General features: G+C 41.3%; 2 protein-coding genes across 2 annotated transcripts in view; one reads left to right on the top strand and one right to left on the bottom strand.

Moving 5' to 3' along the window:
* The window catches only part of PTCD2 (pentatricopeptide repeat domain 2), a gene marked incomplete at its 5' end in the record, with an annotated part of 28,876 nt that extends 5,499 nt beyond the window's left edge, over nt 1–23,377 (bottom strand). The window contains 8 exons of the mRNA XM_061188949.1: nt 5,915–5,989; nt 7,624–7,737; nt 10,238–10,329; nt 11,678–11,756; nt 14,437–14,554; nt 18,505–18,634; nt 21,821–21,913; nt 23,206–23,377. Of these exons, the coding sequence (XP_061044932.1) occupies nt 5,915–5,989; nt 7,624–7,737; nt 10,238–10,329; nt 11,678–11,756; nt 14,437–14,554; nt 18,505–18,634; nt 21,821–21,913; nt 23,206–23,377 (873 nt within the window). The remainder of the gene's footprint in view (nt 1–5,914; nt 5,990–7,623; nt 7,738–10,237; nt 10,330–11,677; nt 11,757–14,436; nt 14,555–18,504; nt 18,635–21,820; nt 21,914–23,205) is intronic.
* Nucleotides 23,378–23,426: 49 nt separating this feature from the next.
* Nucleotides 23,427–24,316, top strand: part of MRPS27 (mitochondrial ribosomal protein S27) — a 90,514-nt gene continuing 89,624 nt past the window's right edge. The window contains 1 exon segment of the mRNA XM_061187894.1: nt 23,427–23,506. Within this exon segment, the coding sequence (XP_061043877.1) occupies nt 23,434–23,506 (73 nt within the window). The 5' untranslated portion in view covers nt 23,427–23,433.

Genomic DNA, 24,316 nt, shown 5'->3' with positions numbered 1-24,316 from the left:
GCCTCAAGAAGTTTTAGGAAAAAGTAAAACCTCATTTTTAATGATGAATGCATAGCAATCCATCATATAAATCAAATAAAGCAATACCATACTTTATTATATCAATAAATGTCATACATTTAAAAAAAATTGTTACTTTCTTAGACTTGATTCCCAGAAGTGAAATTACAAAATCGAAGGGTATAAACATTTTTAAGCCTCTTGATCTTTAGGAAGGATAGTTTTTCTGGGAGAGAGATTCCTTTTTTATTCCAAACCAGCTCAGTTCTCTTAAGAGTCCATTTTATAACATTGTGTGTTTGTTGAGCAGCTGAGCGGGATGAGGGGTTATCTTTGGTCCTGAAGAACAGAATGAAGTGACCCCAAGTAGCCTAACTCCAAAAGACCTGATCTAAGTTGAGTGTTCTAGAGCCCAGGCAAAACCCTTTGTAGGGAGAGAACATTCCGTGGGTCTCTCACAATCAGGCAGAAGCACTGACTGTCTTTAGTCCCGACTGTATTTTCAAGGATGTTTGTACAGCCAGCAGCCTGGGAAGACAGACAGTGTCTCATCCAAAGCAGAGGGCAGGTATGCTTACTGTCCAGTTTAAGAGATTTGGGTTCCCCAAGTCCACAATTCCTCTCTTAAAATATAATCCCCTGTGTGTGCAAGAAGCATATAGACCTCTTCATGTCGCTCATGGGAACTGGGCTCAAGAAACTGCTGCAAAAATGCTAATCCGCTGGCTACTGCTATTGCTGTGAGTAATAAACCGTCCTTCTTCTCTCGGTGTCTTGTGTTCTCTACCAGCATCCACAAAACTGTGGCAGGTTAACTCGTTAGCTCGGAAGTGGGGTAACATCTCCAAGTCTTAATAGTTCTTAACAGTTTTGTTAGTAAAAACCAATCCCAGTTTGGTTGGCAGTGGTCTGTCCTATCAAGGGCAAGGAGAAGTCTACCTTGTTGATGCCACATCTGCAGTGCCTGGCACCGAGCAGACCCTCAACAATGAGAAATGAGAAAGGGAGTGAAGGTCCCCTAGCAATTTACAGGGATAAACCTCCTGGAGCTCACGCTAGAAATTATTAATGATGTGCTTCTGAAAGATTTCAACTTTTCTTCCTAATTTTTCCCAGTTTCTCTCCTGCCTCCAGCAACTAACTCTGACTCAGTGAGGATTTCAAGAGTAAGGTTCAATACCTTGAACTATATACTGCTGAAGGGCAACATAGATGAGGCAGTTACTGATGAAAGGCAAAGAAAAAATTTAAAGCTAGGAGCTTGTCTCAAACTGAAGTCTCAGGGTACAATTAGAAAAGCTAAATCAGGGTACAGTGCATTGCTTCAATCTTACAGATTTCAAACAAAAGGCTAGGAAAATTGAATTAGCAAGGAGCAGGGGGAATTTTCGTTAAGAAAAACTAGTCAAAGAACACATACTTACCACCCCTCTGATTTTCTGAGACCTCAAGAAATGTGTCACTGGACACCTTTGACCAAAAAAGGGAACAGAAGCCCTGAACATGCAAACATTTGCATTTCTTTTCTTTTTAAGTTTGCTATATTTGAAGTAGAATAGCATAGTGTGGTAGAGACTGCTAATTTTCTAACCAATATCCACTTTTCCCTTCTTTTTTCTGATAACAGAGCTCCCTAACTTTAACTGATGCTGTCATGTACGGAACTCAAAAACTGTATTTCTCAGGTTTGTCTGCAACTAGATGTGGTCATGGGATTAAGCTCTCACCATTAACATGTAAGTACAAGTTGTTGGGTGAGACATTTGGGAAAGCATTCTTAAAAGGGACCAACTTCTTTGTCCTCCTGCATTCTCCTACTTCTTGCTGGAATAGATGTAATGGATAGAAGTCACGTGCTTAGGATAGTGGTATGGAAATACAAGAGGCCAGGTCCCTGATGACATCACGGAATGTCATACCAGACCTAGACTGACCACCTCTGGTTTTCTACTTGGAAGAAAAAGAAATCCTCTAATTTGTATAGACTCTTGTATTTTTAGAGTCTGCATTGCTTCCAACCAAATGCAATTCTTAAACATATAAGTGAGATGCTGCCACAAAGGGATTTATGAGAAATAATAAGTGCTGTCTCCTTTCCTACCAGTGTGGCCTAGGACTTCCCAGCATGAGCTAGAACTTGAGGGTGGCCTTAGTGAGTAGGAGAAACAAACTTTAAAACATTTACCTGTGTTAACAAATAAATGATAAAAGCAGCAAAACTCACCACTTGTCAGTTCCCCTGTAAGGTAATTCAATTCCAAAATGGGTCTAGATTTCTAGAGAAATGATTAGAATTCAAATAAAATCAGTGGAAAACTACCCTTTGTTGGCCTCTGCTACTATCAGACATATTTGAGAAGTGGAAATTAGTCCTCTTATATTAAGCAGCGATGCTAAATAAAGAGGTGGCTATAGTTCTTCTGCGATCGATGGGTTTAAATTGAGACTCAAAGGGCAGAGTCAACACGCACACGCCTCGATGAGATCATGTGCTCAACCAGTTCGGTGTGGAGCGAGCGTGAGCCGGGAAACGGGGAGCCAGGACCTCTGGGTCGTATCAGCAGCAGGAGCAATTTCAGTGAAAAGAAAATTAAGTTGAGGGGAAAAATTAGGTAAGTTCATATTCCAACTGGCAGCAAGAAAAGATTTTAGTGTCAGGCATTAATTTTTAAAGTATATCAGAAAAAAACTTCATTTATTTCTGCTGATACTGACTGAACAGACTCTATTCAGCCTACTTGTTAGGTTTCCATTTCTGAATAATTAACAAATTGCCCTTAAGGATTCTAAGCAGACGACTCAGCCTTGGAGAAGCTAGGGCCCAGAATTAAATTATTTTTTAAAAACCTGCTCTAATAACAGAGACCCAGAATCTGAAAGATTATTAAACCTGAGAATGGCAACCAGCTCTTTTTCACCATTCCCGAGGAAGGAAGAAGAAACAGGCTTGTGTTGAAATATGAGAAATTTAGATTGGACATTGGCAAGAATTGCCTGAGTGAAAATTTTTAAACAATAAAACAATCTTAACCAATCTTTCTTAAGTTTCTGGACAATGGATAATTCTGCGACCCAATTCATGGAGGGGATGGTTCATATTCAAGATCACTTCAAGGATCCTTACATAGCGCTTGCCAGAAACACGCCCATTCATTCGACCACGCTGGTCTGCCGTCTCCCGGCCCCGCAACCCAGCTCTCCCAGGAGAAGCTGTTCCCGCTGCCAGGACTGAATAGCCGAGGAATCTAAATTCAAGGGCATGGAGCATGTGCACTAAGAGCAGGTTCGTTGTTTGACATCCAGTCCTGTGTTCCTTTCACCATCCCGGAGAAGCGGTTAGCGCCAGTCCTAGATAAAAGACGCACAACGCTGATCTCTGTAGGTCTGGAGTGGTGGGGAAACCCTAGGCTTTGTATGTAGTCAGACAGATTTGATTGTGTTAAAACTTTGACTCTGCTATTTAATTAGCTGTGAGAACCTGGGTAGTTTACTTACCCTTTGAATCTTCATTTTCCACATGTATAATATGGAGAAGTACTGTTCTGACAGTGTTGTATAAAATAAACTGACAAATGTAAGTATCTAGCGTGGTACCTTAGCTAAAATAAACTGAAACCCTGCCGATCTCACTCTCTTCCATTTCTTATCAACCCTTATTGATCCCCCCATGCCCACTTCAACTCTAGGAAAAGCGACTAATGACCCACATAAAACTTCTTTCACACACTCTCCTGTGTTTCTTTCCCACCTGATGCTATGAACCACCTGGAATCCTAGCAATTCTACTGCTATCCAGTCATGAAATGAATGCATCTGCAGGCCACTCTCTCAGAAGCAGATAAATATATTAATACTTGGAGACGCTGAGCCGTCCACATCCAGTAGGAAGCTGAGAAGAAGAAAAAATAACATATGCGTCTGCTGGAAGACCAGGATTCCTAGTCTGTTTGGCTTACTGGCTCAAATGACCTGGACTTCTGGACTCTGGACCTTTGCCACCTTGGCCTCCTTCAGCTGAGAGCTTTTCAGGCTGACCTGCAGTTTCTGTTCAGGTGCCCAGTCTTGGGCCAGGGGCTGCCTGCAGGAGGCCATGGCACGTAGGGCTATCAGCTCGCTTGGGTATCAATCCACTGGTGCGATTCCTTCCCTGTCTTTTTCTGATGCTTCCTCTGCCTCACCATTAATGCCATAAAAACTCATTTCTGGGACCTCTTACCTCCCTTTTTTGTGGCATTCATCAGTTTATAGCAGATCCATTACCAGGTTTTACAGATATGTTCTTAACTGACAGCTTTGACACTCATCCCCACTCCAGGCTCCTGCCCTTTGCCAACTACAAGATCTCTTTTTGGGTATTTTTCTTATATTTAGTCTCTTCCCTTCCAAACCGACCTCTTTCCCTTTTTTTCCCCCAGGTTCTCTACTAATCACTGTCTCCATCTTTCTGGTTCCCTAGGCTCATCTTTCCCTCCTGTGTAAGCATTTTGAAAAGTAAATACGAGGTCAAATATAAGGTATTCTTATCTCAGACTTCTTGCTGGAACTTGTTCCCCAGAATTTACCATAAAGGCTTATCTAGTCCTTCTCTTGAAAGTCATCTGGGCACTGGTCTGGTGGTGACATTTGAGGATAATTATGGGCAGAACTGAAAACCATGGGAGCTTGCAGTTATGCCTAATTCCTGTTCATGGGTTCTAGGATTTGTTAGAAATAAATAATCCTTTTTATTTAACATATTTCATTTTAAACAAATACTACTGGTATTAGCAAGCATCACTGAACACTGATTACATGCCAGGCACTAACTGTGTTGTGTTAACTAAGGACTTTATATGCATTATTCTTTCAATTCTCCTAATGAAAGAATGGTACTATTACTACTGCTACTTCAGATAAACGGAAAATGGGGTGGTAGAGGTTAAGTAACTTTGCCTAAGGACTCAGAACTAGGAAGAGAACTAGCAAACTAACTAGCAAGCTAGAACCCTCAGCAAAGCTCACCTCCCAACAGAGAATGCCCTTTCACCTCCATGCCTGCAGTCCCACAGCCCTGTCCTCCTTCAGAACACTGCCCAACAATATTCTCCTCCCCCGTTCCCCTCCGTTAGCGCCTGCTGGCCAGCCCTTTGCTCCCCAGCCTGGAATACCGCACTGGCTACGACCCGCTATCCCAGTTCATGTCATGCTGGTGTTTACACATTTTGGTTCTTCAGACAATGTTTTCCTCATCTTGACCCCTTGATGTTTCAGGAGACTGTAAGCTCCTGGACGCTAGGGGCTTTCTTTTCAACTCCCCACAACACACCTACTCAGCATACAAGCAGGGCTTCAGCAGGGCCTGGCTGAGTGGGGGCTGTGATGTCGTTAATGACAGGAGAGTCTCTTAGTCTTTTCATTGCCCCAGGAAGGCGCAGACGACTCACTGCTCACTGAAAAGGTGGACCACGGCAGGCTGGCAACAAAGTAAGAATGAAAATGGCTAGCATTTATTGAGCACTTACCAGGTTAGATGCCACCTTATGCCGTAGGTGTACTGACTCCGTGAGTCAGGTACCATGGATAGGATGTCATCAGCACGCAGGCTCTTCCTAAGTCTCAGTGGAGAGACTGCAGAGTCCATCTCCCTTCTCTCTAAATCGACAGCCTTCTATAGTCATGTGTTACACCTGCAGCATTTAGCCACCTCTTATATCTGAGCATATCTGTGTTTCCCACCTATTTATACACTCCTGGAAGCACGTATTGACTCCTCTCATAGGGCTCCATTATAACTTTCACACAGTGATCAATAAATGAACGGAATGGATGAAGACCTTGGGAGATCAAAGGTCATTTGTTGTACACAGACAAAAAAATCTAGACTTCATTTTATTACATTTCAAGCCTTACTTTAAACCATAAAGAAGTCACTTACATTTAAATTAGTGCAGATTATGCTTTCTGGCTTCATGATTTGCGAAAAAATGGATATAGCTTTTGCCAGCTGGTTCTAGAAGGAAGAAAAACAAGTCATACCCCCAAGGCATATAAACATTACTCTGCTATCATAAAGATCATTTAAAGATGTCAGGATAGTCCTGTTCATGGTGCCCCAGGGTTTTGAAGTCCACAAAGAAAAAAAGTTTTTTGGTAATCAAAAATGAACATTCTATAAAGTGTTTCCTACAGTGGCATATTACTGAATGTTTTAACAACCTGCCTGAGTTCCACGTTTTCAGATGGAGGCATAAAGTTGGCATTTCCCCTTCTCTCACTGGAATGAGCTTTCAAAAAAAAAACAAGGTTGAGAAATAGAAATGCACACCCATCTTTGACATAATTAGAACACAGCAGAAACCTCTAACCACAGAAGAAATTTGCATTGCCGGAAGCACTGGAGATGGAGCAGACATGAGTTCCAGACAAAGCAGTAAGAGGAGGACATTGCCGCATATCTCAGAAGGAGTGCACAAAGTAGTTCTCCAAGGTGAGGGCACGGCCTGAAGTACTAAATCCCTGTTTACAATGATGATAATAGAGTTTAGGACTAGTAATGAGGTCTTTGGATCCTTTTGGTGGCAGAGGTGAGGCTCATTAAGAATTTACACAGATCAGCCATACTTGCAGGAAACAATATGTCACTTATAGCAGCAGCAGAGAAGAGACTTTTCATTGAAAATCACCTCCATGCCTACTCCCATTGGCCAGGAAGAAATAGAGCCAATGCGTATTTGTAGACAAAACTCAGAAATAAAGAAAATTCCTGCTAGCCTAGAACATGGCAACATGGCGCTATTCTCTTCTGACATGAATCTTCTGCAAATGGCTGGTCTAAGCATCTTTCAATGATGAATAACCAAAAAAGAACCAGCATGTAAACTATATAAAGACATTATGAGGAAAAAAGAAAAAAAGGATTACAGCAAGGAAAAAAAAAAAAAAGAAAAGAAAAGAACTGGCAGATGAAGAACTCCCAAAGGAAAAATGTTTCCATGGATATAAGGGCCAGAAAAGAGAAAAACTAACAAGACCAAGTCGCTCAGAAGTGGAAAAAAAAAAATTCAGGCAGGCCTCAGATTTCTCCATAGCAACATTGCATACTAGAAGACAGAAAAACAATGCCGAAGAAAACCTCAAGTAAAGCAAATATCACCTCACAATTTTATATCTGGCCAAACTGTAGTTCAGGTTTAAAAAAAAAAAAAAAAGGGCAAATAATATTAAATACCAAGAACTCAAGGAGTACTGTTCCCCTGAGGAATTTACCAGAACACACTTTGGAGAGCCTTAAATTAAAACCATTCCCTGAGCACGTTACATAGTAAACGAATCATTTGAAATTTCCACTTTAATTACTTGAGAAATTTCTCTGAGTACAGCCTCCCTCATTGATTTTCCATAGGATCCTGGCCAGCCCCGTGTAAACAGCAGTGCACGTTAGGCCCTCAACTGTAAATGAAAACATTCTTTGGAGACAGAGGTATAGATGTAGGTTGCCATGGCACCAAAGGCATTGGTCTCTTTATGGGGACTTTTTCTTTATGACAGAGTCAGAGGAAAAAAGATAAAATAAAAGCGAGAACAAATGAAAGTAGTAAAGTCTTGCCTACTCCTAATTCACTTATGTGCACCCCAAAGCCTTACCTGGTTCAGAGCTAATGCCACTGCAAAACAGGATGCTCTCCTGGAGAGGATTTCTCCTTTGATGAGGGCTTCTTCTCTTAACGTGGTACAGATTGTAAAAGATTCAGGGCTATTCTGGAGGAAGACAGGATTGCTCAATAAATAAATGTCACAAACCTTTAGGTTAATAAGATGATTAATGGTGCCCAGTGTTTCAGATTTCCTTTTGGAAGAATTTCCTGGAGCCTATCTCAAGCCACTTAAAAGATTAAGCTCCATATAGAGACTATTTGCAAATAGACTCAGTTATCTATATATTAGCAGCTCAGATCTTAAATGAACTTTATTTTTAGCTCTTTGTCGGTTTTCTGACTTGGGGCAGCTTTACCCACAAACATACAGGTCTCTTTTCATCCAGGCAGGCTGGTTTCAACACATAGGTACCATAACATACACGTGTGAAGAGTCAGCCTGCTACTACCGTATTAAATGATAACAGTAAAGCTTAGCAACACCACAGAACTTTTCCTTAGGGGGTTTCCAATCTGAAAATATCCATGTTAAGTCAAATGTTTGAAAACATGAAAACATATTTGAATGGAAATCATGAAAGAATCCCATAAAACCAGATGCCTTAAAAAAATAACCAAACAAAAAAACCACACACACACCAGGAAGATGAGTGATATACAAAGTAGCAGACAGCAGCAGTAAGACAAAATTCTCTTCCTTTGTCTATGTTGTAGGTGCGTTAGGTTTACAGGAGCAGCATTAGTTCTGTACCTGTGTGTGTCTGTCATGGCATGATTGGTAACTCAAATCCTAAAGGAAAAGCTGAATTTAATGAGAGGGGACAGTTCCCAGAATTGGCTTGGAATTTGTAACAGCTGACCAGTTCAATTTTTCAACTGCAGTCTCCACTGAGTGAAACAAGTTATTCTTGAACACAATATAGGGCAGCAGTCCCCACCCTTTTTGGCACCAGGGACAGGTTTCGTGGAAGACACCTGTTCCATGGAGCCGGGGGTGGGGGGATGGGTCAGGCGGTAATGCGAGCGATGGGGAGCGGTGGGGAGCGACAGGTGAAACTTCGCTTGTTTGCCCACCGCTCACCTCCTGCTGTGCGGCCCGGTTCCTAACAGGCCGCGGACTGCCACCGGTCCGCAGCCTGGGGGTTGGGGACCCCTGATATAGGGAAGAAAAGTCCTCTGGCCCTTTGTAAGTAGTAGAGTTAAATTCTCTCCACTTCAGTATACGCTCAGGGAGACATCTCTAAGAAGGTCAGGAAACTGTGTATCACAGTGCTGAAGAACCGATGCTCAAGTGTGTGTCGTGTTGGCCTCTGTTCACAGAATCATAAAGTGGCAGGATTGGAAAGGATCATCTAGTAATCCAGCGGTCAGCAAACTACGACCCTGGGGCCAAAGCCAGCCTATGGCTAAAAATGGTTCTTAGATTTTTAAAGATTTGTCAAAACAAAAACAAAGAAGATGTGACTAGGACCGTAAGTGGTAGAGACTGTACGTGGCCCCCAAAGCCTAAAATATTCACTATCTGGCCTTTTATAGAAAAAGCTTGCTGGCTCCTGAATCCAAACGCTTCATTTCACAAATGAGGTAAGTGACCACTTCAAAGCCAGTTCATGTTAAAGTTGAGACTAGACTCCACATTTCTCAATTTCCAAGTTGGTTTCTTTCCCCTGTAACCCAACTGCCCCTCTTGTTTTGGAAAATTGCTATCGCTACGCTTTTCAGGGAAATTTTTCAATAGCCATGTTCTACCTTAGTGTTCCTTCATTTTCAGTATAAAAAGGTTTTGTTAAGTTTCCAGTGTTAAAACGGCATGAATGTGTACAGTAATGCATGGAATCTTGGTCACTGTACTATTTCAGTTACCATTTATGCATTCAGTAAGTAATAAAGAAATAGTCTATGTGCAAGAAACAATCCTGATACAGTAATGAGACAGGGATTTATAAGTCATGCTCTCTATTCTCAAAGAACTCATTTTAATGTCACATACATTTATTAAAGATCACTTGTGAACCAGGCACCGTTAGGTGCTGGCCAATAAAGATGCCTCAAGGAGTCTACCCTCTAGTGGGGAGGATGGACTGTGCATCCACTTAGTAGATCAGGCAGTGTTGTAAGTGCCATGTCTGTGAATACAAATAGATCACAATCAAGGGATACTGAAGGACAGAGAGAGCACTTCCAACTTAGGTGATCACAGAAAAATTCACAGATGAGGACAAAGTAGCCCTTGAGTTCACCAGTGAAGGATGCTAAGGCTTCCATGGAAGAGGGCCACAGAGAAGACTGGTTTCATGAGGTCCAGCATGAGAAAGAGGCCTCTAAAGCAGAGTCTGAACCCAGCATGCTGTTTCTTGTTCTCATTATCTATACAAATGCCAGAAAAGATGGAAAGATGATAAAATTGCTTTTCCCATGATAAAACTGTCTGACATGGCTAACTTGGGTTTTCTAAAAATGAACATATTTAAAATGGAAATATCTGCACCAGATGGAAAACAGACTTCAGGGGAACTGAATTTTATTTGTAGAGAGAAAAAAAATAAACCCTCTCTCAAACATTACCCAAAATGCTCTAAAAGTTTAGGGAAGACAAGTCTTACCAGTTTGTAGCAAATTGCAAAAGCAAGGACGTAAGTATCTTTGTTGAACTTCACATCTTGGTTTTTCATCTCAATCAGTACTTCCAATGCACCTGTCAAAAGCCAGGAGTGGGCCGGCAGTGTTAAATGCATTCAAGTGAGTTCAGAGTCCTCTACTATTGATTCCCAGAGTTCAATCTGTTTAGCTCCATCTACTGAAAAGTATACTTCAGCACAATAAAAACTTTCAAAGTCATTTGTCAATTAACTAAATTTCAAAATCAATTATCAGGTCATATAGGAAGAACTAGTATTTTAAAACCTATTATAATTGCAGCATAAGTAAAATCTGGAGTGTTTAAGTCATGATGTGATGCAGTAATGTTTTCACACTTAAAGAATGGGGTCTCACAGATGTAGAGAACAGACATATGGACACCAAGGGGGGAAAACTGCGGTGGGGTGGGGATGGTGGTGTGCTGAATTGGGCGATTGGGATTGACACTGATGTGTATAAAATTGATGACTAATAAGAACCTGCAGTATAAAAAAACAAACAAACAAAACAACTAATACTAAACTTTCATTGGGTTATTTGTATGGAAATATGTTAATATAAATGTTTCAGACATTACATGAAATTTCTAAAAATCTTATATGTTCTGGTATAATGTTATAAGTCATAATCCTAGTTATTACTTTAAAATGTATATCTCAGAAATAACTAATTTTCTTGTCAACTGCATTATTATGAACTTTCATCAAATCTTTAACCGTGGTCATTTTTAAGTCTTTTGTCATTTACAGACAGTTCTGGGTGTACTCTGATGCTTTTGCAAATATGTTCCTATAAAAGGGTTTCATCTTCAAGAAATTCATGGAAAAGACTCTGACAAGTACAGGTTTCTGGTAACTGACTGTACTGCTGAACTGAATGAATAAGCATTTTCAGAACTCTAATGAAAAACTGATGAACTCATAAAAGTGCTAACAAAAGATCAAGATAAAAAAAAAAATTAATTACATGGGACTGAGTGAACTGATGAGGATGAGTATAATTTTTGTGACTTTCTGTTTGAATTAAAAAAAAAAAAATCCCACAAGGACTCAGGCAAAGAATATACAAATCAATTTTCACTGCAAAGTAAAGGAGCTGTTACAGTGGAGGATTACTGGACTGAATGTCAATATTATGACGTAGTATGAGTGTGTTTCATGTTTGGTAATTGCAATCATTGTTGCTTTTGTTGTGGTCATCCATGTACAATGCTTGGTGTCAGTCTATTTATCTCTTATAAAAATAAAATACAGTGTGTGTGTGTGTGAAAAAAAAAAAAAGAATGGGGTCTCCATAATTCAGCCACTCATCAGGAATATAAAGATCATTTTTACATAGTCCATTGTTTTTCCTAATTTTACATAGTCCCTTGTTTTTCAGCAAACATAAATTGTGATACTTACTTTTATATTTACCTTTGATAAATAACATATCCATCAAAATATTGAATGATGTGGAGTCTGAGAAGAAACCTCGTAAATGCTAATGAAGAAAAACAATATATTTTGGTTAAAAGGTAAAACTATTAAGGGAGTACTTATACTGCATCTTCTCTGTCTAGGACTGTCTACATATTTTATTCATTTAGCAAAAAAATTTAAATGGTGCCCACTCTTTTGGGGTCATGCCTTTAGCAACGGGCACAGTGAACAAGAAGCAAAAGATACGGCAAGAGACCTCTAGGTTTCAGAAATACAGTGAAGGACATCTTTATGCAATGGGCTCTGCCACGCTTAGAAGAAAAGAAGCAAGCCGGTTAGCCCTCCTGGGGGTTGTCTTGGAACCTGGGTGCAGAATATTAACACGAAGTGGCAGCTATAAGTATGCTTGAGGGCTAAGGTGGGAGAGGCTTACACAACTATGATCCTCTTTTGGCAAATGAATAATAGTTGATTATTCATTTTTTGAAATAACTCACTAAAACAGTGGTTCTCAACATTTTTAATGGGATGATAATGTGACACATGCTATTCAAATACACCATTAAATGTCTTGTGCAAGTCTGTTATTTTTTTTGAGACCCTATTAGGCAGACCCTATTCTAGGTGTTAATAAAGAAATGATGAACAAGACAAAGGTCCTGCCCTAAACTCTAGTAGGGCTTATAATCTAGGGGAGCTTAAATTCTGGCAGAGGAGACAATGAACAAGTGAATAAAACAAGCGGAAAAAATAAAAATATAATTTCAAGTATCAATAAGGGCTATGAAGAACAATGAAACAGGATAAAGGGAACAGAGAAGATGATGGAAGGTGGTCAGGGAAGGCTCTCTGAGAAGAGGAGACCTCAATGAAGTGATGCAGATGTAGAGCACTCCAGTCTGAGGCCACGGGCCTGGTTGTCTGAGAGAAAACCAGAAGGTCCAGAGTGGAGTAAGCAAGAGGGAGAATGGCAGGAGATGAAGTACCACAACGGGACCTTGAGGGCATGGTCAGGGGTCTAAGTTCTATGCTATGTGGGATGGGAAGCCACCAGAGCAGCCCCGTCCATAGGGAGAGATTGCAAGCCTCAAGTGTGAGCCATGTATGTGACTCTAAATTTTCAAGTAGTTTCATTTAAAAAAGTAAAAAGAAAGATGTGAAATCAGTTTTAATAATATGTTACTTAACCCACTAAATCCAAAATTTCAACATGTAATGAATATAAAACATTATTAATAAGATACTTTGCATTCTCCTTTTTATGCCAGATATTTAAAATCCATCATGTATTTTACACTACAGCCCATGTAAATCTAACTAGCCGCAGTCCAAGGCCTCCAAGGGTACATGGGGGTAGTGGCTACCATACTGGCAGCACTTCAGGGTTCTGGGCAGGGGACACAACACGGTAAGGTGGAAGCAGGATTAGGCTTTATGGCACTTGACTCTAATTCAGTTTATTCTACAACTCCAGGAAACGTATACATACATGAATGCTTCATGCTCAGGTAGGTTAAAAAAACCAAAAAACAAAAACCTTCACCCTCATTTTCTTTCTTTTTGTTTCTTTTTATCAATTATACTCATGGCTGTGATTTATTACAGTGAAACGTTTGTTTTCTTTTAATTACAACATGAACATATGCTTATTACAAAATAGTCTAACAATACAAAAGTATATACAGTAAAAAGTGAGGATTTCCTCTAATTCTACCCCCTGAAGATAAGCAGTAGTTTAGTGTATATCCTTCTAGATTTTTAAAACATATACGCTATAATGTAAATATGTATGTATATTTCTTCTTTTAGGAAAAAATAGGCTCAAACTAATCCATACTGTTCTGAAACCACCTTTTCTCTGCTTACTAATATATTATGGTCATCTTTCTAATACCCAGGGTCCTTAAAAGAGGGGCAAGGTGAGAGTTAACAGTTCCTCCATGGATACAATACTTTATATGAAAAAAAGTAAGAGGCAAAAGGACAACTTAGTTATGGAGATTCTTAAAAATATTAAAATGTCCCAGGGGGCCAGCCCTGGCCCCCAAATTTAATAAATGTTTCTGACCATGGATGAATTTATAATGTCTCTGAGTCCCCGTTTCCTCATCTGTAAAATGGAAATAATAATAGTACCTACCTCGCCAGGGCTATTGTGGGAAACAAATGAAACATGTATAATGCTTAAGCATGATGCTGCGGACTTGGTAAATATTCAATGAATAATTACAAAACTAATTATTGTTACTTTTGCTTTTAGGAAAATAAAATCAGAATATGTGAAAAGCAGAAATTCTGAAAACAGAAAAGCACTTTACAACATAGCCTTCAACCAGAAGTAAAAATACGAAAACAGGAGCGAGGCACAGGTGAAGAATAGGAAAGGCAGTCTTAAAATGGCAGCCTGCCTCAAACTATCCCCCACTAAAAGCTCCTCAAAAGAGAAGATGTCAGTCCCAGGTGGACACACATCCAAGGTAGGTAGATACCTTGTAATCTGTACTTACACCTCTTCCACACCTCTGTATAAAGAGACCTACACCTCTTCATAGGCAGTGACTCCAAGGAAACCTTAAAAATCCAGGGAAGAGCTCATTCCCTCAACCCAGCAGCCTTTCTCTGAAAATCGAACCCAGGAATAATGTGTATAGAAGAGCTGCCCTTCCTAACATCACTGAAAACACCCCATCCTCAGCGCAAGGAAGTCACCATGGCAGGGAAAGCAATTGGGAGACAGTAACCTGGTCTTTGATGAGCTCCACTGCAGATTCCTCAAGATCCAACTCGTAGCACAACCTCATGAAAAGTGGTCCAAACTTGTACTCCCCCAAAGTGATATTCCTGTTCTCTGCATGGTACCTGGTAATCAAAATAATTCAATGAGCCAAACAGTGGGACCTGAGGAAAGACAGACCGTGGCATGCACTCTACTAGGTGTTGGGGACACAGCAAAGAATGAGGTCCTCTCACAGTCTGGAGGGGAAAGTGCAGAATTAAAGATGACCAGAAGAATCCTGGCAAGCAGAAGTATACTAGGCATTTAAATAAACAAACAAGGTCATTAGAGGCCCACACACTCTGAAATAAAAGAAAGTAAAAATGCAGATTGTAATCATCTCAATTTACCAACAACCTGCTAGGACTGAATGTGAGCATATGTCAGGGAATAGCAGGGGTCTTGTATCTGTAAGCCCAGCAGAATGGACTGTCTCCTTCCATGCTCCTGGAGAAGAGCAAGGAAAGGAGTGGGGTGATGCTGTGTCCCCCTCAAGTCTGGCTTTATCCCCATATGGGATGGCAAACGACCAATAGGTGCATTTTACAATTTAGACCAATTTCTCTGTTTTTCTTGGCTAAGGGAAAGGTATATGTGAACTACAATCACCTAGCCAAACAAATTAAATGCAGCTTTGAAATTTTAGTTTTAGAAAAAGGCTAGTTTCAAAGACAGTGATGTTTTATATGTATGTGGCTTGGGATTTCTACAAGCAGCCAGTCTGCCAGTTAGAACTGCAGAACTGAAAATCGCCCCCATAAATTTCCTTTCAATAACCAACTCTTTCTGCTTTAGACACCAAGAAGACAATCTGGTGACAAAACAAGTACCTCATGATTGCATGTAAATCAGATTTTAGGAAGCTCTGATTTTAAAGAACAGAATATTCTTTTACCTTCTGCTAAAATCACTGAGGAAAGTCATAATAGCATTATGGATAGTCTATTTTAAACATATATACTGCCAAAAAGAATGATGAGTGTACTTTTAAAGATACATTTCATAATCCAATTATAAAAGTTACAAAAAATATTCATTGCTTCATTTACAACAGTTATGAATTAACTTATTATATCAAAATATCAAGTTGTGTACCTTAAAAATATACAATTTTTATTTGTTAATTATACCTCAATAAAGCTGGAGGAAAGAAGAAATAATTAAGTTATTAAAAGGCAATATAGTGTAGTGATTAAGGATTTTTAGACTTTGATTCCAAAATGACAGTTGAAATCCCAGCTGTTTGACTTACTAACTGTAACCGTGAGCAAATTAATTAATGACTCTGTGCCTCAGTTTCCTCATCTGTAAAATGGAGATAAGAACTCAACTCAGAGAGTTTTTGTGAAGATCAGATGAGATGATGTGCCTGGCACACAGTAAGCCTTACACATATGCTCCCTCTTATACAGTGTAAGGCATGCTGAGGAGAACATCTTTAAAAATCAAAGTATTTCAGTAAATAATCTCCAGAGAAATGTGTGCCAGATTAAAAACAAAACAAAAATGAAAATTTTCCTAACTTAAATGACATTCACACTAATAAAAGTGCTAGAAAGTCACAGAGGTAGTTAATATCACCTCTTCTTGACAAGAAACATTCAAGTTAGAGGATCTAAAACCCTTCTATAAACCAAACAACAGCATGTGGTCAAGACTCTGAGGAGATTCAGTCGTTCCCCATCTTTGGCTCAATAAGGAGCTTCTGTTCTGGCTCGTTGCTCTTTTTCCCCAAGGGGGGCCGCCTGTCTCAGGAAGAGAGAGAACAGGTTGGTAAGGCGGAGGACCGAACCCCCCCCCCGGCGCCCCCCCCCCCCCCCGCCGCCAGCTTGTCCACAAGGAGAGGGAAAGGGCAGCAATCAGGCAGAAAGTATTAGCATCAATAAAGGGATTACGAGCCATACTCTGAATGTGTATGACAAAAATAAGAGTGGAAGGAGGGAGCATTTAGAATGTTATCCCGTTTTGTTACTCTTGTAAACATCTGATAGCTTTGGGTAGTAAAAAGAAAACTGAGAGTAAAATGAGCCAGAGGGTCTCAAATGATTCAACTGTATGAAACTGAAATAGCAGGTTTAGGTTTGCAGATATAGTGTGACTGTGAATTAGCATAATCCCTTTTGGAAAATAATCTGGCAGTCTGTATTGACAAGCTTTAAAAGGTGCATGCCCTCCGATCCCCAAAAGGAAATAAAGAATAAATTTTATGCACAGGGTTTGCTCATCATGGCATTATTTATCCTGGTGAAAAATTAGAAATAATTTAGATGTTCCACAATAGGGGCACAGTTAATTAAAATACCTAACCTATAATCGAACAGTGTATAGCCATTAAGATATGATTCCTAGAGTATTAACAGGCAAAAACATTTATGCTACAATGCTAATTAGAAAACAAGAAAATATCATTTTATATACACAGTAATAACTACAACTATGTAAAATAAACCCTACCTAAACCTCAAAATCTTTGCCTGAAAAAAATCAGTGAGAAAATATATCAAAAAGATTAACAGTGGTTTCTTGGATGTGGTAGACAGGCCCCAAAGTTGGCCGCCATCATTCCTCCCTGTATGTGCATGTGGCTCCGTCCTTCCAGAGGTGGAATCCTTTCCCCTCCCCGTGGATCGGGGCTGGCCACTAACTCGCCCTGACCAAGAGAACAGGACAGGAGTGAAGACGTGCCAATCCTGGGCAGCTCCACAAGGCCTGCAGCTTCCACGTGTGCTGTGCGCTAGTGCAGCTCAGGCTGGACTCGTGAGCAGTGAGATTCTACCAGCGGGAGGAGGGGCTGCATGCAGGGGCACTGAGGCTTCAGAAACGCAAGCGAAGCCTTCTTGGACCTCTCGGCTCAGCCCACTAAAGCTGACTGCAGGTGTGCAGGTGACTTCAGCTGATAACAATAAGAATTGCCCAGCTGAGACCGGCCTCAGTTCCTGACCAACAGAGTTATGAGAAATAATAATCAGTCGTAATTTTAAGTCATTAAGTTCTGGTGTGGTTTGTTATGCAGCTAGAGACAATCGAAACAGCAAACTGTGATGTATGCAGTTATTTCTTCTTTCTACTTTTTTGTGTTTTTCAAAGTTTCAATGAAATTTGCGTAATTCTGCTTTTCTTTTCCTTTTTAAAAGTAACATTAATTTTTTCACATTATAAAATAATATCCCTTATAGACAAGTTTGAGAAATCAGAAAAGTACACATTTAGATGAACAAAAATTATAATGTATAATTCTCAAAGAACCATGGTTAACTTATGGTATGTATACTTCCAGTATTCCATATATGAATACCTCATATTTTTCTCTGTAAATGTACAGTATAAATGCAGGTTCATGTATAGAAATGTATCTTTAAAGAATGGTGAAAGGAAGCTGTTGACTTGGTGCCATCCTGCTCCCAAGTGACACCTTTGCTCGGTTTCCTAATAGCAGACTGTGATTACATATGAGTTCCTTCTGTCATGGGGAAGTCTGATAAGGGATCAGAGACAGTGAACGTAACAGGCATAAGCCTGTAGGGGGGAGGCTAGTTCGGAGTCCACTGAAGTGATCCAAGTGAGAGGCATGAGGCCTGAGCTAAGACACTGGTAATGGGGACCGAGAGAGAAAGGCTAGGGATGAGAGACACCATGGAGCAGATGCAGGAGGAGGGCAAATGAGATCGGGGGAAAGAATGACTGGTCAGTGTGACAGCAAACACGGCAAGAGGAAGAAATCTGTGTAAGTTGAATGTGAAGACCTTGGGAACATGTAAGTGGACTTGGTGAAGAGGTTGGTGATCTCCTGGGGCATGAATTATCTGTTTTTCTATCTTCGGCACCTGGCATGTAGTAGGAACCCAATAAGTGTTCGCTAAATGAATGAATGAATATAAATGTGTGGCGCTCAGGGCTGGCATCTGGACAAGAGTTTGGGAAGTCACCAGTTTAGAGGTGAGAGCTGAAATCTTGGAGGTAGATGAGATTGCTCAGGAAAAAGGAGAGAGTAGGAAAAGACAAAGGCTGGCAGGATTTGAAGGAAATGCCTCACCTGTAAATGACATTTTTAGCCAGCTCCACATCGTCCCAGGACTCACACAAATGAAGTAAGGTTCTCAACTCCTCTTTCAAGATGAGCTTACTCTGGGTCAGTTTCTCTTCCAAGTTTCTCAAATAGGTTTCTGGAAGAAAGCACAGTGTGGTGGTCATCACTTAGGCTGTCTCAGGCTGTCAGGAGGCTGACCTCAGGGAGAAGGGGAGGCTAGAACCTGGCACAATGCAAAGAGCCACTGAGAGGGGCTCACGGCCATGCAGCTCCCATCACTGGCTGGTCTTGAGAGCAGAGTGTCAGACGTGGTGTATGAAGCAGCGCATCTGTCACAGGGCGCAGGCCCAGGCCTCACTCCAGACTTCCCAACACAGAATCTCTGGGAAGAGGAGCACAAGAATGTGCATTTTTGACTACCTGGGTGATGCTTATGCACAGGAAAGTATGAGAACTAACGTCCCAGAGGCTTAGCCCAAAGAACTGTATCTACAGGTGACCCATGAGAAAAAAAAAGTAACCAAGATATCCAAACCATCAATTGGCAGGGCACCTAGCAGGAAAACTGAAAGGAAAATGTGGTCAACCCACAATGGATGACTCACATGAGTCAGGAATACTTCACGTCTTTTTCACTTGATTCAATTTTACCACTTTTTCATTCCTCCTGGTCCCTCTCTTCTCAGTTGTTAGAAAGCATGCCACAGTACTGCATAATGCACAGAGGGTAAAAGAGTCCTCTAAACAGCAGCACACCCTCTTTTAGTAATAGAATCATTTCAAGGTGATCCCGGTCTATGTCCCTTGTCTTGTATCTGATCAACTGTGGAGACAATCAAACACCAACAGGAAACACTGCTTCTTGGCATTAGGAAGGGACTGTATTTTTGGCAGAATGTAGGGTGAGATGCAAGGCAGCCACCAAGCAAACATCTGCTTTCCAGAAGGCAGGGCTGTTCTCAGTATCAGAAGCTGCGAAAGTCTACAAGATTTGTTCCAAGGCCCAGAGCTCCGAAGGAATGCTGCTTAAAGGAATGGCACAATATACATTAAAAACACAAGATCGGGAAGCTGAGGCAGACACTGCTCTTGATTTACAAGAAAAGAAGGTCCATTAGGTTTGAATTAATGCAATGGATCCTCCAATCTCTATTTGCAGAATCGTGTAATGGTTAAAGGTTTTAGAGTTGGGAAGACATGGGCTGAAATCTGGGCTCTGCCACTTGCATGCTATGGGGAGATCTGGGGAGGCCTGTCTCTGAGACATGATTCATGTGTGAAGTGAGGACCATGATACCTACCTCATGGGGTCATCCTGAGATAATGTGCGTAAAGCACTTAGCACAGGGCCCAGCATGTAGTAACTGCCAGGAAATCATAGACATATTGTTCTTATTTTCATTCCTCTGTCACGAGGATTTATTCTATTAAATATTTCTAAACAATTTCCAACCTAAAAGATTTTAATGGGACGTCTTTACATCTTGTACTTCTTAATACTTAATAAGTCCAAAATTTCAACAGATGTAATTTGTATTTTAAAAAAAATCAATCAAAATTAAGTGCTTATCGTATATTATAGTCAGAGGTATCCTTCTTTGTGTGAGAGACACAAGGAAGGATAAGGTATGGTTCCTACCCTCAAAGAGCTTAGAGTCTATTTGAGAAGACAAGATATATTTATATAAAGCTACCTGAAAATAATGACAGAGTAGGTGACATGTGACAGTATAAACATAACAGGAGAGAGGAGAGAAATCAGGGCAGCAGAAACAGACCAGGTCTGGTGGAAGTGGAGAGGTACCAGAGAGGAAGGAAGGGGCTGGGTAGTGTTGGCAAAGCTGAGGGGGTGGGGAACTGTTGGCATGGGAATCAGCATGAGAAAAAGCACAGAACTGGGGGAAAAGGTGGTGAGGGGAGACCGTGACTAGATTAACAGGAAATTGCACTGGTTCTAGAAAGGGTGAGATCCACTATGGAAGAGCTAGGAAGCTGGAGGGAAGGGGCAAGTTTGTACATGATGTGGTATATGACGGGGTACCATTGTGGTTCTTGTAATGATGAAATGTGGACAGGATTTTATAAATACCTGACAGTGGAGTAGATTGGCACTCATTATATTAATTGCCTTTCAGAACATATGCACGACTGTCACAGCCTTAGAAAGACTATGACAACTGGAATAACAACTAGATAGTGACATGAAGCCCTAACTGCGAACTTCACAGAGCTCTAGACGACCTGGGGTAAGAAGAAAAGACTGAAGTAAAATCTAGATTGAGTCTACTAAAGTGGAGATTAATCTATTTTCCGTCACTCTTATCTTCTTGTTCTGTAGGTGGTTTTGTACAACAGCATGATAGTGGACCAGTGAAGGAAGACTGCTTTCTGGAGAGATGAGAAGCAAGGAGTGTTCATTAGGTGCTCACAAGCATCTGACAGTGAGAAGGAGGAAGGCTGGAAAAGTAAGTAGGACAAACAAAAGAGTTGTTATTAAAAAAGAGGAGAGCCTTGCTGTGTTTATAAAGGAATCTGAAGTACTGGGAAAAACTCAACGTGCAGGAGAAGTGGGAATGAACGCAACAAGATTTCTCAGATGCTGAAAGGGAATAGGACCTAGGGTGGTGGTGCCGTGTTTTTAGCTTTTTACAATAAAAATTTTCAAACATACCTAAAAGTAGAGAGAACAGTAAAATCACCTCCCACGTGCCCATCACCCAGCCTCAACAGTTATCAATGTTTTGCTGATTTTTTAAAGAAACCTTTGTTTTAATCTACTGATTCTTCCAGCACACAGTAGAAAATATGAAAATGCATCATCATACATTTTTTGTATCATTAAATCTCATTTATCTATAGATATGTATGTGTATACTGGAGATGCAATGCAAATTGTATTTTTTACTGAGGGTGGCATCAAGAAGTCTGAAAGCCAGTCATGTGGAGCAGTTCTTCTCAGACTTTATTTTGCAGACAAATTGTCTGGGGCCCGAGATTTGCCATTTCTATCCACCTCTCACTTGCTGCTAATCCTTGAACCTCACTCTGAGTGGCACTGATCTAGAGGACTGGTTGCAGCAGTAGTTTTAGTATTTCTCTGGGGTCCTGGGAGAAGGGAGAAGGGACAAGAGAAGAGCGGTAGACTCTGCAGTAACAGAGTGAAGTGAAAGGGGCATGCAAGGGCAGACTAGGAAACTAAGAATAAATCATCTCAGTTTCTTCTGTGAGATAAGGTCATTGAAGAAGAGACTGAATAGGGATAAAGACAGAGGGAAGTTTAATGACAGATCAATGAAAGAAGTAATGAAATAGACTTGATTACCTTTGGTGCCAGGAAGATTACATGCAACGGCCACCTTCTTATGCTGAAAGTCCTTTAATTTCACAATATTATCTGTAAGTAGGTATCTTTTAGCTAAAAATCAGAGAAAGAGAAAGTAAAATCATTTTGACTGTTTTATACTTAGCAAATAATGTGTAGAGCTTGACTGCCTCTTTCTAATAACTGATCTTATCTTCGGTTAGTATAAATAATCCACCTAGACAGGTACAAATATAACAGTCACCCTGGTGGGGAAAAAAATGTCCAAACTACCAAAGAATGCAAATCCTCCACAAGACAAGTTTTGTCTGTGTGTGTGTGTGTGAAAGGAGCTAGTGATTAACTGGGTATGGGGATGGGTAGACAGGAATCTGGGATCTGAAAGACAGATAGCAAAACAGGTATATCTGGATTTGGTTTAAACAGGTAGAAGCATATAGGGTAGGGGAAAAAGCTATAGTGTGACCATTGGAATTCCCAGGACTGTCATTTGTGAAATGAGGCGTTATGGCCTCTCAGATTTGGACTCCTGGTATCCTCTAGATACATGAGGAATCACTGACCACAACTTGGCAGAAATGTTGAGTTTAGGAAACATCATTTCTTTAGGATGCTCGGCTGTGCATGAACTGGAGCTTGGCCAAAGAATCGTCCACTACAAGAGCTCTGTGTACTACAATAACAATGTAACAACAAAAATTGCTGATTTCTAGAGAGGCAGTCCAGAGAAGGGGTTACAGTAGGACTGCCTGTGTTCAAACCCTTCCTCTACCAGTTCCCTCTGACCTTGAGCAAATTACTTAGCTTTGCGGTTTCCTCCTCTGTAAATGAAGAATAGTACCTCTCTCACTGGGTGATGTGAGGACAAAAGGAATGAATGTATGTAAAATGTATTACAGGAAAGCCTGACACAAAGTGTTAAATATTTTATTATCACTCACCAGCATCTTCAAATTTAATCATTTTCATAAAGATATTAAGGGATAATTTTAAAAATAAAGAAACCTGCTCAGAGTCTTTCAGACTGTTCGCTACAGAGCTGGACTCCAAAATCATAAGTCTTTGACCTCCCCTCCCAAACTCTGCAGAACGGTACACCCAAGGGGGAGGGGGGTGTTCCCGGGGCGCAGCACAGCTCCATCCGAGGGAGTACTACAGCCCCCAGGTCAAGAGCCCAGCCCATCTGTCCTTTTATTCCCAGGCACACGGGCGTCCACGACACGCAGAGGCCACCACTGTACCCACGTGCAGAGGGCAAGTGCATGCTCGGTTGCTCTAGGCCCCTGAGCGAGGCGCCGTTATTTCTCCAAAGAGATGCCCGCTGAGGTGTAAAGCTCCCTTCTGTCCCATCCCTCCCCTCCTTCACGGCCCGAGGCCGCGGATACCTCCGAGAGGGCAGCGGCTGCAGGTGGAGCCCGAGCCTCCCAGCCCTGGATACACCGAACTCCGCAGCGCCTGCAGCGGTAGGACTTGCTTCCCGGGCCGAAAGGCAGCCGCCATACTGTCCCGGACCGCACCAACTGCGGGAGCCGGGGGGGGGAGGGGCGTGGACTGTGCCCACCCTTGCTCCGCCCGCAGTCCCCCGACCGCCCAGCCCTGTGGTATGCTCCAAGATGGCGGCCCACGTGGTGCGGCGCGGGATCCTCTGGGCGCGGAAAGTGTCGCTGCCTCAGCTCTCCCTGACAGGTTGGTGGCTGCTACCTTCGTGGGGCTGCCTCATTAGGCCCCTGAGAACTCTGTTCCTTGAGTAAAGGGAGCAGTGGGCTTTTAAGGGGAGAGGAAATGCTTCTGGGATCTAGTTGCTAGAGAAACCCCTGGAGGTGTTTGGTAGCACAGAGAGGGGAGGTAAGGTCTATGACCCATCTCCTTCCCTAAAATAATAGTGTCTGCCTATCCAAAGGTGTGAAGAGCAGAGGAAGTCCTGGCATGAGAGCTTTTGCGTATGTTTTGCCGGGTTTGTGTGTGAGGGTGGTCATCTCTTTGCTGCCCGTGAAAAGCCCAAATGTGTCCCCCCTGGCGCTATGAAATTTCTCTCCCTGTTGAGTTTCCTTAGAGGGGCGTCATAAACGTTCTCCTCAACACCTGACGTGTGGCCAGACCCTTGGTTTTCACTTGGTGAAGGAATTTCTCAGTACTAATCTCAGTTTGCCTGATGACCTTGGGCGCAACTTTTGATTGACCTTTCTTTGCCCAAGTTTTCCGTTCAGACAATGAATGCTAATAGTTATCTTTAAAGTACTTTGATATCCGAATGAATGATGGCTCACTCAAAGCCTGTTTAAAGGACCTGCTGATGAAGACATTGGGAAAAACTTTTTTAATTTACAGAAGCTAAATCCTGACAGATGTATCTGATTATATGATTAAAATACAGTAATCACAATTGATTTTTCCAATGCCTATTATCTCCTCTTTCCAGCATACCTCCTCTAGCCCCTGTTAAAAAGCAACACACACAGTTTTGCCCACACGCCTTTAAATATCAACGTGAAACCT

This window comes from Eubalaena glacialis, chromosome 4, assembly GCF_028564815.1.
Source record: "Eubalaena glacialis isolate mEubGla1 chromosome 4, mEubGla1.1.hap2.+ XY, whole genome shotgun sequence".
In the NCBI taxonomy this organism is placed as follows: domain Eukaryota; kingdom Metazoa; phylum Chordata; class Mammalia; order Artiodactyla; family Balaenidae; genus Eubalaena; species Eubalaena glacialis.
The sequence above is the reverse complement of the archived record's forward strand: the minus strand, read 5'-3'. Positions and strand labels throughout refer to the sequence as shown.